Source organism: Chamaea fasciata, unplaced genomic scaffold, assembly GCF_029207755.1.
Source record: "Chamaea fasciata isolate MVZ Bird 193981 ecotype frontalis unplaced genomic scaffold, bChaFas1.0.hap1 SCAF_3, whole genome shotgun sequence".
Classification (NCBI taxonomy): domain Eukaryota; kingdom Metazoa; phylum Chordata; class Aves; order Passeriformes; family Sylviidae; genus Chamaea; species Chamaea fasciata.
Genome location: NW_027094088.1, coordinates 90,514,468 through 90,530,852, shown reverse-complemented (window position 1 = coordinate 90,530,852; position 16,385 = coordinate 90,514,468). Strand labels below are relative to the sequence as shown.

At 40.2% G+C, this 16,385-nt stretch overlaps 1 protein-coding gene across 1 annotated transcript; it reads right to left on the bottom strand.

The window, feature by feature from the left end:
* Nucleotides 1-250: 250 nt before the first annotated feature.
* Nucleotides 251-10,707, bottom strand: KLHL31 (kelch like family member 31). Its single transcript, XM_066179772.1, has 3 exons — nucleotides 10,542-10,707; nucleotides 7,090-8,293; nucleotides 251-5,258 (listed from the first exon to the last, which is right to left on the bottom strand). The coding sequence occupies exons 2-3, from the start codon at nucleotides 8,259-8,261 to the stop codon at nucleotides 4,526-4,528; spliced, it is 1,905 nt and encodes a 634-aa protein (XP_066035869.1). The 5' UTR covers nucleotides 8,262-8,293; nucleotides 10,542-10,707; the 3' UTR covers nucleotides 251-4,525.
* Between the last annotated feature and the right edge of the window lie 5,678 nt (nucleotides 10,708-16,385).

Below are 16,385 nucleotides of genomic sequence, written 5' to 3'. Positions count from 1 at the left end.
ATAGAACATAAGCTAAACTGCTTATGGAAAGGTATGTGCTGAAGTAGATGCTTCTTTCCAGCACATTTTTCTCAAACATCCTTGAAGACTGGGAACAAAATCTTAGTTTGCTGATGGCTCTAAGTGGCTCCATTTTGGCCTTTCCATGGACTAGAACACCTCCCATCCTGTGTTGCACAAAAAAAAAAAAAAAAAAAAAAAAAAAAAAAAAAAAAAAAAAAAAAAAAAAAAAAAAAACAAAAAAAACAAAAAAAACCCCCCAAAACAACCAAAATCAAAACCAAACCAACCTTGCAGTATACATAGGATTTCACTGAGCACCCATTCCAAGGAAATATTATCCTTACAGGGTAGTTGAGTCTCAAAAAATGCCATGTGCTGGTATGGTAAGTGAATGGTGATGTTGAGGATCAGTCCAACATCCTTATGTTAGCTTTAATTAGACATTGATGTTTTTTCTGCTCATGGATTTAGTTCTTATATTTTATTTTTCCAAATATAAATCCTTGAGAATAACTTCTGTAGCAGAAGTCCCACTGAATGCAAGAAGGTGTGCATGCTCATACAACTATTTGTGTGGCTGCTGGGTTTGCAACTAGAATTACCAAGCCCAGCTGCTGCTAAGGAAAAACTGCTCCTATACCCAGTATGATTTGGTAAGAGTTAGAACTGTGAGATAAACTAATCTAGGTTTCAGGATAATATAAATATTCTTACTCAGTCATTTCATTCATTGCATCCTTTTTTCTACAAGAACTGCCATTTAAAAATCTCAACACAAAGCACTTTTCAATACCTCATTGAGCTTGGTTGCTGCTAATTTTGGCTGCTTCCCTCTTTGAAGGATTCAAGTTTACTGGACTCTTGACTGATCCACAGATGATCTTACAGGTTAACTTCAAGAAGGCATTAAATGATAATGATCTTGTCTTTTTTAAGAACTAAACACAACATTTTCCTTTCAGCACAGCTTTCCAACAGGAAGTTCCTCCCTCACAATCTCTAACACACTCTCCCATGTACCTGAACAGTCAGGCAACAAGAAAACAAACCCTTGCAAACTGCTTCTCTCACAGACTGAAGAAAGCTTATTTTTCAGATTTGAATTTGAAGCACAGGTGCCAGCTATAAAATGCATGGGCATTTTATACAGAATTTTGAGGATAACAGCTTATATTAATTTCGTATTTTGGTTTCTTTTTTTTCCCTACTACTAGTATAGCATTAAAGAAGATCCCTGTAGTGCTTTAACAGTCTGTATCTCATACAGTTGAAGTCCTCTGCTCTACTTAATGTTACTGTATACAGTACTTCCTTGTACTTTAAAACTTCTTTCTGGTATATACAGTATTTCAAGTTCAACTGAGATGTCATTATTAAACATCTAGAGATCGAATATATGGTACCAGACAATGAAAGGACACCATCCCATAAAACAGAACATACAAATAATTTTCACAGTTCTAACAAAAGAAGGTCATACATAAAAATGTCACAAATAGCTCAGTACATAGTATGATTCAACATAACATTAAGTCCAGCTAATAGTGTCACATATTAAGGGCCAAATCCTGGCTCAATGTGCAGTTGAAGCCTAAACAGAGATTTAGAGAAAATAACGTAAAGCAAAACTGTAGTGTTATATTGGTAACAATACCATTTGTTAACCTAAGATTTTTGGCCTGAAGTATGTACCTAACTTGTGCTACAGAAGGAACACATGGCCAGTGGTATTTGGCTCCTGTACTAGGACGTATCTTTGTGGATTTGTCATGGCCAAGGGCACTGGAGGCAGAGGAGCAGTATTCCTTCTGGGGATGACATTTTTATCTACTGTTCTGCCAGAACTTGGCCAAGAGTTCAAAATCCTGTACATCTTATTCAGTAGTCCCACTGAAGTCAATGGAACGTTTTTTGTGAGTAAGATGAAAAGGATTTGGCCCCCAAAGTTTTTAACCCTTTAAGTAGTAAGAGAGAAGTTTCATTGCACTTAGCCCATCATTCATAAATAATTTACTACTCAAACACAAGATGGTTGTCGATGTACATGAAGTGCTAGCTCATGAACAGGAAAGCATGCAGCAATGTCTGACTACTCAAGGCACTTTGGAACTGAATTCCTAAAGGGAAAAAGAGACACTTGCATATGACAATTCCCTCCAATGTTTGTTTGAGGCCAGAATAGTTGTTTTTTCAATTCATAAATACCTTATAGATACCTCATAAAAACTAAGTAACTACACCATGTATACAGTTATAATTCAATGTGTACAGGTGTCTTCCTTGGACTGGATTGATAAAAAAAAATTACAAAAAATGACTGGAACAGATGGTTACTTCTAAAGAGCTTCCTAAATGAATTAATATGGAACACAGGGTCATGACTTGGAAAATTTTTTTTCTCTCCTGCTTTTGGTGACTGGAATGGGCAAGAACAGAATTTTCATAGTTAAAACAAAGTAACATTACTCTGTTTCTCTGTTCCACACTTGTTATTATTTGAATTACACGGAGTAGAGAACAACTATATGCCAATTAAATGAATCAAAATTATATTACAGTGCTACTCTGACCACAAGTAATTGGTGGCAGTATATTCTAATAACATGCAGCATTCAAAAATACAATTTGAAATTTAAAATTGTGTAGTCAGGATGCAAACATGAACTCTAAGAACTGGAAAAGAGGAGTGAGTACTATGGAGTTTAATCCCAACCGACAGAGTGACTTACTTCATTTCTAATACCATGTCACGCTCATGCCGATCCTCAATGTGCAGCTTTAACAAACCTACAAAGAGCTTGGCTCCTGAAGATGCTTGTCTCAACAACATCTGCACTGACAAACAACTTTATAGTGTTCCCTTTTTGCAAATGAGATAAAAATTTGTCTGCCTCATAATGTCTGTGTTGCTAAGAGCATGGCTTCTCATTGGCACTGAAGCCTGGAGGTGCCAATGATAATCTGAGGAAACTGAATGTGAAGCCTCCATGAATTGGTTGAGCTGAGTGTCCTTCTGGTTATATTAAATCATTTTAATTCCCTCTTTCCTCCCCAAGAAGAAGGATGTAGACATTTTATGCTGATGTAGACATTTTGTGCTGACAGCAGTCCTTTGGTCTCAAATCCTTATGGGACATGATGGGCTGCATATCCCTTTGGCTATGGGAATAGGATTAGGTTTCATGCTTAATTCCCCCACTTCATGCTGAAATCAGGAAGAAAAGTTCTTGGAAGGTAAGCTAAGTTGAGTGAAGACTCCACTCTTTTCACTGGGAAAAACTTCAACACAATGAGTGTTAGTCTAGCCTTTGGAATAATATGAATGAAATCTCCATAAAAAGGGCTGTAAGGAAGGCTTCAGAAGAAGACGCATAATGGTACGCCCAGGAGAAGGTTACTTCGGGTGTTGTTGTGCCTACACCTGGCAAGAAAGGTGTTTAAGGTATCTCTTTGTTTCTACTAAGGGAATTTTCCCATGATTCCCTGTTTTCCACACAAATTCTAAAGGGCAGATCCTGAAACTTTTATCCTATCTTTGTTCCTCACTCCACTGGTTATTTGCTGGAGTAAAGTAAGGGAGTTTGCTCTGTGCATCTTCTCCATGTTCAGATGCCATTAGCCCTTGAAGTCCCCTGGCATGAACTCAGCTTCCAGAGTTTTCCACCTGGAATGAGAGGGGGTCTCCCTGGCATAAGGAGAAGGATGAGGTGATGTTCCTTGGTGTACACAGAGGCCAGAACAGCCACCATCTGACACCCAAAGTAGCCCCTTGGGGCTGGCCCATAGTGCTCATGGGAGCTAAAGTATTTTGTGGATTCAGATTTTGAAAGCCATGTCACGGCATTTAATATCGGAATTAAAGGGTTTCATGACAGAAGATTGGGAACTCCTTCTACCTTCTGAAGGAGAAAATGCTCTGAGAAGTTTTTGTGAATACCATTGCCCCAAAAGGAAAGTATGCATATGCTATATGTGGTAATTTTGGTTTGCTTTTTTTTCCCCTTCGGTTCGTGAAAATAGAAAATGCTTAGAAAAGAAGAAAACTGATCAATTTTATGATGACATGGCACATTTCTGACCTATATTGAGATTTATTACTAGTCATGTTTGACTTTCATTTTGAGTTCTGAAAGTGTTTAAAACTTAGTACTTAAAAAAGCCTCATAACAATATTCTGAAGCAAGTTTATCTCAATTTTACAGGTAAGGAAACCAAGGCAGAAAGAAATGAAATGATTTGCCACAGACATAGTAAGTCAGTGGCAAAGTCAGGAAGAGAATGAAATTCTGTGGTTATGGGTTAACTCTCTTTTCCTGCTAAGAAAATTGATCTTATCCCTAATGTGCTCTTTCATGCCACCTGTACCAAAGTTCACGAAAACTCGCCAGTTTGCACTGTTAAAAAGTACATTTGCAAAGCCAATGATTTTTTTTTTCCATATAAGCACAAAAATTCTACTTAAAGGGTTAATTATATTGCTGTGCTGGTAAACATTTTTACTTATTGCTGGTTAGACCTGTCTTTAGATACTGACTGGGACAGAAGAGACTGAGCTGGCCCTGGACTCCCTTGTCTTGGTGTTGGGCATGGATATAGTACAACAAGATACGCCCACAGTGGCCTCAGGCAGCTCATCCTCCTCTGTCCATTCATTGAGATCTGGGTTATAGCACTGAATGCATTTCTTGTACTTTTTCTCTATTTCATTCCAGCCACCCACTAAGTAAATTTTCCCATTAAGGGTGGAGGCGCCAGCCGTGCTAACCCCGGTTTGAAGCGGCGCCACATAATTCCACTGCCCCGTGTACGGGCTGTAACGCTCCACAGGGAGAACATCGACCCTCTCTGCTCGCCCCCCCAGCTGAGACCCACCCATGACGTAGACCCTCTCCAGAAGGGACACAGCACAGTGCCAGCCCCTTGGTGTGCTGAGGCTGGCCTTATCCTGCCAGCTATCTTTGCTGGGGTCGTACATGCACACCGAGCGAGAGTACGCGTTATTGATGTAACCTCCCGTGACCAGGATCTGGCCATCCACCACGGCACTGGCGTGGCAGCACCGGGGCACCTCCAGTGGCGCTTTCATCTGCCACTGGTTAGTTGCAGGCACATAGCACTCGACAGAGGAGAGGCAGCCCTCGGAATTGCGGCCACCCACGGCGAAGAGGAGCCCATTGAACACGTTCAGGCTAAAGTGGGTGCGCCGCTGATTCATGTTTGCCAAGTGAATCCAGCTGTTGAAACGGGGGTCATATCTGAAAGGATTAAAAAGAAGAAGTAAATAACAGTCTTGTTTACTGGTCTGCTAAATTATACAGAACTTCTGTGCCACTGCTGCAAGAGCAAAGTTGATAGAATTTTAGTGAGTTAGCCTACTAAAAGTCAGTGTAATGAAACTGGTACTCCTGACTAAATTTCCAAATAAATTTAGGTTTTGATTGGAGAAAAAATATTTTTGTATCATTCAAACCTGATATTATTTTAATGAAGTAAATCTGATTCTTCTGTAATTTGATTTTGTACAATAATCTCATTAGAATAATGGGAAGAGAGACTTTCAAGATATAATAGAAATTTTAGAAGCTCTTTTGCAATTGACACGTACAGCAAAGATGCCTAAGTTTACTCAGAGAGTTTTAAAAAACTTTAGGTGGTGATTTGTACTTGCATCCTCTTAATGCTTTCTAAATGGTGAATGCGCTTTCCTCTCGTCTCCCATGCAGTAAGTTTTATGTGGAAAGAGCATCCGTGCTTTCTAACACTATTCCCATCTGAATAATATTCTTTGTCCTTGACATTTAAATGAGCAACTTTGAAATAAGAAATCTCAAATTTTGACTCCTGAATATGTTGAGTGAGGACATTAGTGGACCCACTCACTTCTGTTGCATGCCAAGGGGAGCAGAGAACCACATGAGAAAAAGACTCACTTCTGTTGCATGCCAAGGGGACCAGAGAATCACATGAGAAAAAGACTATGGGAAAGTAAATAGTAATTGTCAATCAGCATTGTCATCTCCAAATCCACAGACATACTGATGTGACTTGACATGCTCAAGGTTAAGGGCACAATGAGGGTTCCTCCACCTCCTCCCTGCAACCAAAGTCTGCACTGAGGACTCCTTGTGACAATGTGAGGCATAGCTTAAAGGCAGAAGGTCAAGAGAGCAGATATTTTTCTGAAAAGTAGATTACACAATAAAATTGATCTAGAGAATGTTCCTCATTCATTAACTTTGTGCACTGGTTGATGTCCTCAGGAGAAGCTGACTGTTCCTTTTGGAAGCAGAAAAGGAAGCACTGGTAGGACTGTGCCTGTGTAATGCCATTGCGTGTCCACAGTCTGTTAGTAGATAAAAGACAGATAAAAGTTTTCCCAGCCCCAGCCTTTGCTTCAAGCTACTTTGCACTGCCAGCTTTTAGGTTGAACTACTTAAAAACTACTACTGCCCATATGACATTGCATGTTAGTGTATGCACTCTTCTGACCTCACTATCACCAGTGCAGTCTTGGATGACTGTAGACAGGAACTGCAATATTTTAGAAGCAAGGTATTATTTGGGGTACACTGTAAAAGACAGCCTTCAAGCAATGGGACTACTGTTTTTAAACTTTTGATAATAATAATAATAAAAAAGATAAAGGATATAAAATTCAATACACCTGTTGAAAATATGGTGAATGGTGAATAGGAAGTGAAGGCTATAATGTCTAAAAGGTTTTTTTCCAAACTTTCTCAGGCATCAAAAGCTTTTGAAACTTTGAGAAGTCTCCTTAGAACGCCCCATGACTTCCTATTTATGTTCCTATCTTTTTCCTCTTCTTGGAATAAGTTTTCTCAGTTTTTTCTCACTTCTCAGTGTGCATGTGTAACTATGGTGAAATTTTTTGCATAACTCTAGTTGTATATTTCTATTCATTCAGTATACATTAATTTAATATAGAATAGCATCTATACCTCCCCTACATTGTCCCCTTTCTCTTTATCCAAGTGGTTCATGTGGCATGACACAAAACAGCTTAGTCTCTCTACCTGCTTTCCATGGACTAGATACCTCCAGCCCTTTTAAAGAAACAGCAGTTACCTGCAGAAATTGCTGACTGCATGCTTGGCTTGGTTCCTGGCGTCATTCTGGTCTTCCCCACCAGCCACATAGAGAAATCCATCCATCACTGTGACACACTGATTAAAACTTTTAGCAGGCATTTCACTTAGCTTCTTCCATCCATTTTCAGGATCTCTGTATAAGACGTCTCTGCTAAGAGACTTTTCTGTTAAAGCAGGGCGTCCCCCAACAGTAACTAAGACTCTGAAACCTCCACGGATCCTTGTTCTTCTGGACTGAAGTGTATTCTGGTGATAGGGAAGCAAGTGATAGTTCATAGCATCCACTAGGAGCTTATGGCAGTCTGCATCTTGCATCATTCTTGGCACAGTTTGAACATAATTGACAAGGTCTTGGGCCGAGATGGTGCCAAAACGGATGTTACTTAAGAGATTGGCAGCAAACTTTACTCTTTTTTGATCAAACTCCAGCCATTTTATTGCAATCTGGAATGCAACAATTTCAGAAGGCAACTGTAAGTCATCATCTGCAAGAAGTTCATTAATCTGATCAAAAGTAAGTTTTAGGAACTGATCGGTTTCTGAAAACTCAATGAAGTTGTCTTTAATAAATTTGTGTGCTGCTTCCTTGGTTGCTTTTAGTCCGTATGTTTCTGCAATATTGGCAATGTACATACAGTTCTCGACACTGATTTCTTGGACTAGAAAATCACAGCACATCTTTGTAAGGGTGTGAATCTGTAGATAAATTGCTGTGGAAATAATACTACCTATTGTGTAAAGTGAGAGAGTAAGTTTTCCTGTATAAGCATAGGTGATAACAGTAGCTAGACCCACTGGGGACACATCATTGAGGTCCACTCTTTGAGTGGACGGATCTTTCTTTAAGATGTTGTGAAAGTATTCACTGCTTGAAGCCATCACTACCTTGTGAACACTGAATGATTTGGTTTTGGTACTGATAGTCAAGTCACAAAGGAAATTTTCTTGTCTCATTTTGCTTAGACCTTCCAAGAGGTTTGGGCAGTATGATGGGTCGGAAACCTCAGATGAGATGCAGTTGAAACCATTTCCTCCTTCCAAGAGTCCATTCAAGCCATTTAGTTTACTGAGGGGGCCATCTTCCACAATGATAGTTGTTTCATTGATATCTGCTTTGTTCTTTTTCACATTCTTCTTCTTAGGGGCCATGACTGCAATGAAGTATTACAGCCAAGCACTTGCTAAAAATAAAATTAAACATCACAGTTGTGAAATTTAATAGCTATGTGATTATGCAACAACCTTTGTCAATACGTATAATGCCACAAAACCAAACACACAGGATAATCTGTCTTCCTAGGTTCTCGATTGCAGCATGGCTGCTTATTAATAACAATCAATTGTGAAGAATATACCTACAAGTAATTCAGTAATTTCTTATTGTTTTAAATAACAAGATCATAAATTAAAATTCACTTATTATCACCACATTCAGAAAATCAATTTCTCTAAATGGGTTTGCCAGAGTGTAAAATTTTGTATATATTTATTTAAATCAGACAGGTTCTAGATCTGAATTCATTAGCCTGAAACATAGGAAAAATACGGGCCCCCAGCTTTGTTCATCCCTACTCCAGGGCTACTACAGACTGACAGGTGAGTTCAGAACTTGACCAGGAAATATTAAGACTGGGAAAAATTCTTAAAGACACAAAAGCCAGATGAGACATAAAGAGAAAGAGGATTTTAATATGATGTCATGTTGATTTTAGATTTAGGTCCTGCTCCAAACTGTTTCCAGGTTTTTGTAACTTTTGATTTATTGACTGATAATGTTCTATTTCCTGTGTCAGATGCGCAAATACTTTCCGCTCATAGCATACTTTGACTGCTTTTCAGCATCAGTAATTTGAAATCTATAATCTTACTTTCAGGATTTTGTGGAGATTTAGGGAGAAGATGCCTAACTTCTATTTTAAAAAATGTCACACAAACTCTTGTTATTTTAAACAAGTTCTGCATATGCGAAGTCCCATAGTTATGTTAGAACACATATTTAAATTATATTTATCAGCTCTAGGCAAGCTCTCAATGAAATAGTGAGCCACTTTTTTGTCAAATGCAATGTGAGACAGCCCATACGAACAAAGGAGTTACTTCAAACAAATATATGTATGTTCAAATATACTTGAAGGAAAGCACTGATCTTCAATAACACAATTTAAACAGAATTGTGGGATCAGCATTCAAATAGATTCAAACATAGCATTTATCTCCAGTATATCCATTGATTTTAAAACAATTTACACATGCTAATTTTCTTTGTGATCCTTGCAGTCATAAAAACTCAAACATGAAAAAAAGGTGATTAATGATAAATCAAATGACTGGTTTACTGTAGATAACTAAATAAAAAGACTTCAGTAATATTTCAATCTAGAATCTCAGCACATCTTTTCTTCCTTAAGCACACAGCATGTAACAAAATGGTAATTTAATTATAGAAAGGAATGGTTGCTGCCTGTGAGCACCAGCAGTTTTTTGCTGCTGCTGCTGCTGGGTGACGGCCATGTGCAGAGCAGGCGAGGGAGAGGGCCATGTGTGCCCAGAGTGTCAGTGTCAGCCTGTGCTGACGTGAGCTGTGATCCCTGATATGCCAGTGTGCCAGCGCAGGGGTCAGCTGCTGGCCGGCTCCCCCGCTCCGGCTGCATTCCAGGAGCTGCATCTGTTGAGACCTATCAGAGTCACCTCCCAGAATAGCAGCCTCCCAGCAGCTTGCCATTTTAAGACAGGTTCAGTTGAAGGTATAGCTGGTGGTTTAGTATACTTGGCTGTTTAACACAGCTTTTGTTGCAAAACCCCTATGATTTTGCACGTGTGGCATATATTTGTTGGCATGGAAAAAAAGGCAAAATAAAACTTTTGCATAACTTTGTATGTTCTACACATAGTCATAGCTTTGCACATTAATAGTCATAATTTTAAAGTCAGTGAGGGCATGTTCATTTGGCAGCCTTATCTGTTATTCTAAGTATTTTTAGAGAGTTGTACCTTAGATTTTTTAATATAATACATTTTAAACTCAATGTTTATTGCCTCATTGCGTGATTGCAGAGCTCATTTAAATACAACATTTTAAGCTCTCTATTAAAAAATGCTCACTAACCAAAGTTTTTTCCTGAGAAATGCCTTTTCACCAGCAGAAATTTCACAAGCTAACTTAGTGTACAAGCACTGTGACAGGACATGCAAACCTACTGAAACAAATCAAACAGTCCTATAATAAAACCAAGGCACTGAACTTTGAAAACCCTGAGTAACTTGGTTTTCTACGATTGTTTGCTTTCACCTACTTTATTTTAGCTTAAGTAGCAGTCATGTCAAAGGACACTTGGGGTCCCAAAACAATGACTTGTACCGACCAACCTCCCCCGATTTAAAATGACACCTTCTAAAAACTATCAAAGCGAGGAGTTAAAAACCTCTTACCCTCCTCAGAAAGATACTGTCGTCCGTGAAAAAGCCTCTTCCTTGGAAAATGCGAACACAAAAAGAGATGAATTGTGGGGGAAAAAGAGTGAGAAAGATCAGAGGCCACTTAAGTCCAGCTCACTGGTTTTCAGTGAGGCACTTCGCTGTCACAGTGAGCAGGAGAGACTGGAGTCTGTGCTCGGGTGCTCTTTAAAATGACCCCTCCTCTCCATGCCTTGCTCCCTGCCTCTGCCCAGCCGCGGGAGCTCAGCTTCCCTGGGCTGCCTGGCCACTGAAAATCAGGAGGACAAGCCTGGATCCTGTAACTGCAAATGCACAGGTACAGGAGAGGAAAGGGAAGGGAAGGTGACGACTATACAGCAGGTAATAACTGCCTCAGGTAAGTGTAGGGTGAACCACTGGGTTCCCCAGCTCCCAGCTGGGAGCCTGGGCAAAACCCCTATGGTTAGGGAGGGGCACAGGCTTAGACTGGACGTAAGGAAGACACTTTATCTGCTGAGGGTGGTGAGGCACTGGAATGGGATGTGCAGAGAAGCTGTGGATGCCTCATCCCTGGAAGTGTAGAAGACCAGGATGGATGGAACTTTAAACAACTTTGTCTAGCAGAAGATGTCCCATGGCAGGGAGGTTGGAACTACATAGTCTTTGAAGGTCCCATCAAAACCCACTTTATGATTTTTATTATTCTGTGACCTAAAATAACCCACAGAAAACACCATGGAAAAGCTGGCACCTTACACTTCCTTAGATTTTCCATGCCGAACTCTAGGCAGAGGAAAGGAGACCAGCTGATGGGGATTCAGTCATGTTCTCTTTTGTGGAGATGGGTCACTGCTTCCATAAAGACTTGCCTCAGCTTTCAAAGATTATGGCTCACCTCCGGATACATTTTCAGGATGTGAACTTTGGTCATCTGTCTCTCAAGTGTGTACCCTAACTTGGGCGTTATACCGTACGCTGGAGTAATTTATCTCCACATCCTTGCCAGGCCACCTCGGGAACAATTATAAAGCCAAACCTTCACATACCAGGAGAATTTCAGCCCACGGGAGAGATAAAAAGAGTGCAAGTGTCTGCATGGAAAGGGATGAGTACTGAGACGTGTAAGTCTGAGAACAGGACGATTTTCTCTTGGGTGTGCCTTGTATCATACAGATTTATTTGGCTGCCTTCAGGCTCAGATGGGCTTTTAAAACAACCACTGTAAAGTAACACCTGCCATTCTGACAAAAGGGCATCCTTGTGTAGGTGGAGCTACAAAACATCACAAGATAAGAAAGAAAAAACAGAATAGGAAATTAGAGTCAGTCAAATGTGTGAAATGAGAGTGAAGGAGAGGGATATAAGGCTCAGCCCTCCCAACAGCAACAAGGTAATCAGCTTTTCTCTTGAAAAATACGGCCACAGCTATGAAAAACTAAGGATAAAGCATCATTTTCACAGAATCATGGAATACCAGGTTGGAAAAAATACCAAGGATAACCTGGTCCCACCTTTCTTGGCAAAAGCATTGTCTTGACAACGTGGCCTAGCACTATCTTCTGGCAAATCTTGCAAGTATCCAGCCTTGGGGAATCCACCACTTAGTTCCCAGGGGAGATTATATTCTCATTGTGAAAAATTCTCCTCTTGTGTCAAATCATAATCTTCTCAGGAGCAATTTGTTGCCATCCTCCTTCATCTTTTCCTTGTGATTTCCAGTAAAAAGGGAGTCTTCATCTACTATGTTGTCATGGTTTGACACTGGCCCAGCACCAGGCACCCATGAGAGTCACTTGCTCACCCTTCCCTGCTACAGCTGGGCAGAGGAGAGAAAAAGAATAACAAAGGTTTCATGAATGAGATGAAGACCGGGAGAAATATTTCAAGGGCAAACCAGGCTCAACTTAAGTTGCAAAGTGAATTTATTACTGACAAAATCAGAGGAGGATAATGAGACGTATAACAAGCCCTTAAAACACTGTTTCCCCCACCAGCCCCTCCCTCTCTCCCACTGAAGCACAAGGAGGCAGAGCATGGGGGTTTTGGTCAGTTCATCACTGCAATTTTCTTCCACTGCTCCAGGAGAGGAATCCTTCCTTTGTGACACCGTGGGTCCCTCCCACAGGGGACAGCTCTCCATGAACTTCCCTGGCATGGGTTCACTCTCACGAGCAGCAGCCAGACCTCACCTGCTGCAATGTGAGTCCCTCTCATGGGCAGAAGTCCTCCCAAACCTGCTGCAGCGTGAGTCACCCTTCCACAGGTTGCAGTCCTGCAAGGATGGGCTGCTCCAGCCTGGAAGCAGGGCCCCTCTCTCCACCGGGTCTCCCAATGGATCACGGCCTCCTCCAGGCATCCACTTGCTCCGGCATGGGCACCTCCCCCACGGGCTGTGGGTGGATGTCTGCTTCCCCCGTGGATCCCCACGGGCTGGGAGTGGATCTCTGGCGTCTCCTGTGGATCCCCATGGGCTGTGGGTGGATCTCTGCATTCCCCTGGATCCACATGGGCTGCACGGGCACAGCTGCCTCACCATGGTCCCAACCATGGCCTGCAGAGGAATCTCAGCTCCAGTGCCTGCAGCAGCTCCTAGCCCTCCTTCTCCACTGACCTTGGTGTCTCCATGTTGCTTCCTTCAATGTTCTCACCTCCTTCTCTTCTCTGACTAGAAGCAAAACTTTTATTTTCTTCTTAAATATGTCATCACAGAGGCGTTACCAGCCTCTCCCATTGGCCCAGTTTTGGCCAGCAGCATGTCCATCCTCAGAGCCACCAGCCATTGGCTCTGCAGGACACGGTGGAAACTCCCAGCAGCTTCTCACAAAAGTCATCTTTGTGGTCCCCCCGCTACCAGAAACCAGGCTGTGCCAAACCAACACATCCTTTTTTTCCTCCCACGTAGATTCCTACTGCCTCAAAAATACAACTAACTATAGCATTTATTTCATATGTCAGATGACATCTTCATCATCTTAACACATCTCAATGTATTTTAAGTTACCAGTTCAATCTAATTATAAAATTACTTACATCAACAACTATGTTTAAGATTTGAAGCTTTACATTAATAGCATTGATTATAATGATTTTTACACAAAGAATTTACTTTGCACAGTGCAACATGAATTTTAAGAACTTGTAATATTTTAGGTCTTGTAGGTAGAACAAACACATTTCTAAAACACCACTACTAAACATGTATCAGTGAACTACAGTTACCTAGTGTTCTCTTTTCTAACAGCTCATGTCCAGACTTCTATCAATTTTCATAATTTTAAGATGCCCTAAAAGGCCAACTTTTTCAGAGAAAGATTTTTTTTTCTTTTGTTATTTTTCAGTTAGTTGTTTGTTTTTTTTTTTTTAATCGGGGACAACTGTCCTTCAGAACGAACACAGTATCATGATATGTAGAAAATATTATTCTAATTTTCATATCTTTAAAATTACTAGCACATTGTAAAATAAATTTAATTCTTATTCAGTCTCTATGAATGTGTTTCCAATATCCTTATATGATTCACTGTTGAAAAAAAAACAGAAACACCAATGGAGAAGCATCCTTACTGAAAAGACAAAGCTAAGTTCTAATTTCCAGAAAATACTGAACATGCTCTGAGTTGGGCAGTAAAGAGATAACCATCTTGTGGGGACTGAGTCAACATCTCAGTTTACTAAAACTGACATAGTTCTGAAACTTTGGTTCTATGTTAGGACGAGACCCACAAAACCTTTAGTTACTTGGTCTTCGAGATCAGAGGACAACTGATGGCATACTTGGATATTGTATGGCACACAAGCTGGTCTTGGAAGTAGTTTTTCTCATTTTGTATTAATTATCACACAATAAAGTTACTTTTAAAAGTAACTAATACCAGGATCAAAAAATCATCATGTATTTGCACAATGCAGATAATAAATACATATAATTTATATAATACAAGTTTTAAAAATCAAATTTTGATTTAATATGCTTTTTAATTTACAGATACTCAATACTGTTTCCCTCATATCTTGAAAACAGCACATTCTTTCTGATTATTTCCTTTCAAATGGCATAGAACTTAATTGCTATAAAACATTTTCATATTGACTGAAGTCCTTGCCATCTGATTACTGTCTTCTCACTTTAAAGATTTTAAAGTACCTTCAGCCTCTCAAGACATATCCTTTTAGGTATGAATGAATCTTGGGGGAAAAAATACTTAATTTTCTTCATAATCAATTGGTCTATGTGAGTGACTAAGGACAATACTATCAATTCATGCAGCAGTAGCAGGTCATGAAATAATGTTTTAACATTTTAGGGGTAAAAAGTGGAAACATTTCAAGAGATTTGTTCTCAGACGAACGAACAAAACCAACTGTTATTATTTGTTCCATGTGCATGGTTCAGAATCAACAACAGGGAAGGTTCTTTTGTCAGAAAAGACAGGCCTTTAGGCAGTTATAACCATTTTTCTAATCCATGCACAATCATTACTGCACTTTTTCTGGAAATGGAAAGCCTTGTATTTGACATCAACATGCACTGATCTTTTGGTGGAACTCAAGTGTCAGAGCCAAGCCATGTGGAGATGTACCTTGGTCAACTAAAGATGTAAACAAAACTCAGGCTCAGCTCTAGGTCATGGCTGTTTTGTTTGCTCAGATCACTTTGCGTATGCTCAGCCAAATAACCACACACCCTCAAAGCCCAAATTTAGTTCTCTATGATAAAGAGTCATGACAAATATCTTCAAATGCACTAATCTAAATGTATAGGGTAATCATACAGTAATGCCTTTAGGAAGGGTGAAATTCCTTATGCAGACAGGAGGTTGTCACCCTGATCTTTTCAGCCTTCTGATGTTTATATTTTTGTACTGTAGTTTCTCACTGACTTTTAGGTAAACAAATAGTGATGTTTTGAAAACTGTGCATTCCTCTTTGGAGGAGGGACATTTGATGGACTTCTAGGTTGACCAGTGGGGTCGGAGAGGTGTCAACCTCGTTGCCCAATCCCTGGTCAAACTCCAAAAACTATATAAATCAAAATCGAGAAATAAACACTCTCTTTTTACTCTCGCAACCTGACTGGTTGAGTGTAGTTCTTTCGTGTCCATCTAGCAACAGGAGGTAACTGAAAGCATACTGAATTTCAGTGGGAACTGCAGTCTTTTCAAAAAAGAGATAAAAGAAATGTGGGGGTTTTTAAGCTCCTGAATACATGCAAAACCAGCATTGTAAGGAACAAATGCACAGGACTTGATTGCTTGATTTCACAGGGGTGGCTCTGAAGAACCATGTTCAGCAAAGCACCCAGCCCATTGGGTCACTCAGACCTGGATCACTTGCTCCCATCTCCTTGCCTAGTTTTGCCCAGTCAAGCCTCATTGATCCATCCCCTGAAATTCTCACCAGGCTCTTCTCCTGAGCTCAGACAAAGCCTATTCCTCTTTCTGGTTTCAGTCTTTCCTTGGAAACACACTGAGAACTGGCAGTAGGGCATGGGGAGGTCCTTAAAGGTAAGAAGAGAGTTTGCAAGCCTTCAGCAGAGCTGATGGTACAACACACCCCTTGAGCATATAGTGTCAGAACAATTTTTGAAGCTCTATTTGTCTGTATGTCAAGCCCACTTCTTCCTAAGAGGAGTCACGCATCAATGCCAAACAAACAAATCCTTGTAATAATCAGCATTGGCTGCAGTTTTGAAGGACTGAGTAAACTTGGAATTCTTTCCTCTTGACAGTTATGACAACAATATGAAAAGTGCTTCAGTTAGGTCTGGGCTAAAAATATTTTGCTTGTTCTAGGAAAACTTACGAGATTTTAAGTATTGTCTTTGCTTCATGAAATCATGATTTTTCAGAACAACTGGGC

What these genes read in the sequence shown, in the direction of transcription:
- KLHL31 (XM_066179772.1), bottom strand. Translation starts at nt 8,261, where the DNA reads ATGGCCCCTAAGAAGAAGAATGTGAAAAAGAACAAAGCAGATATCAAT. An exon ending in GCAGTCAGCAATTTCTGCAG is followed by an intron (nt 5,259 to 7,089) that starts GTAACTGCTGTT and finishes TAATCCTTTCAG; the next exon opens with ATATGACCCCCGTTTCAACA.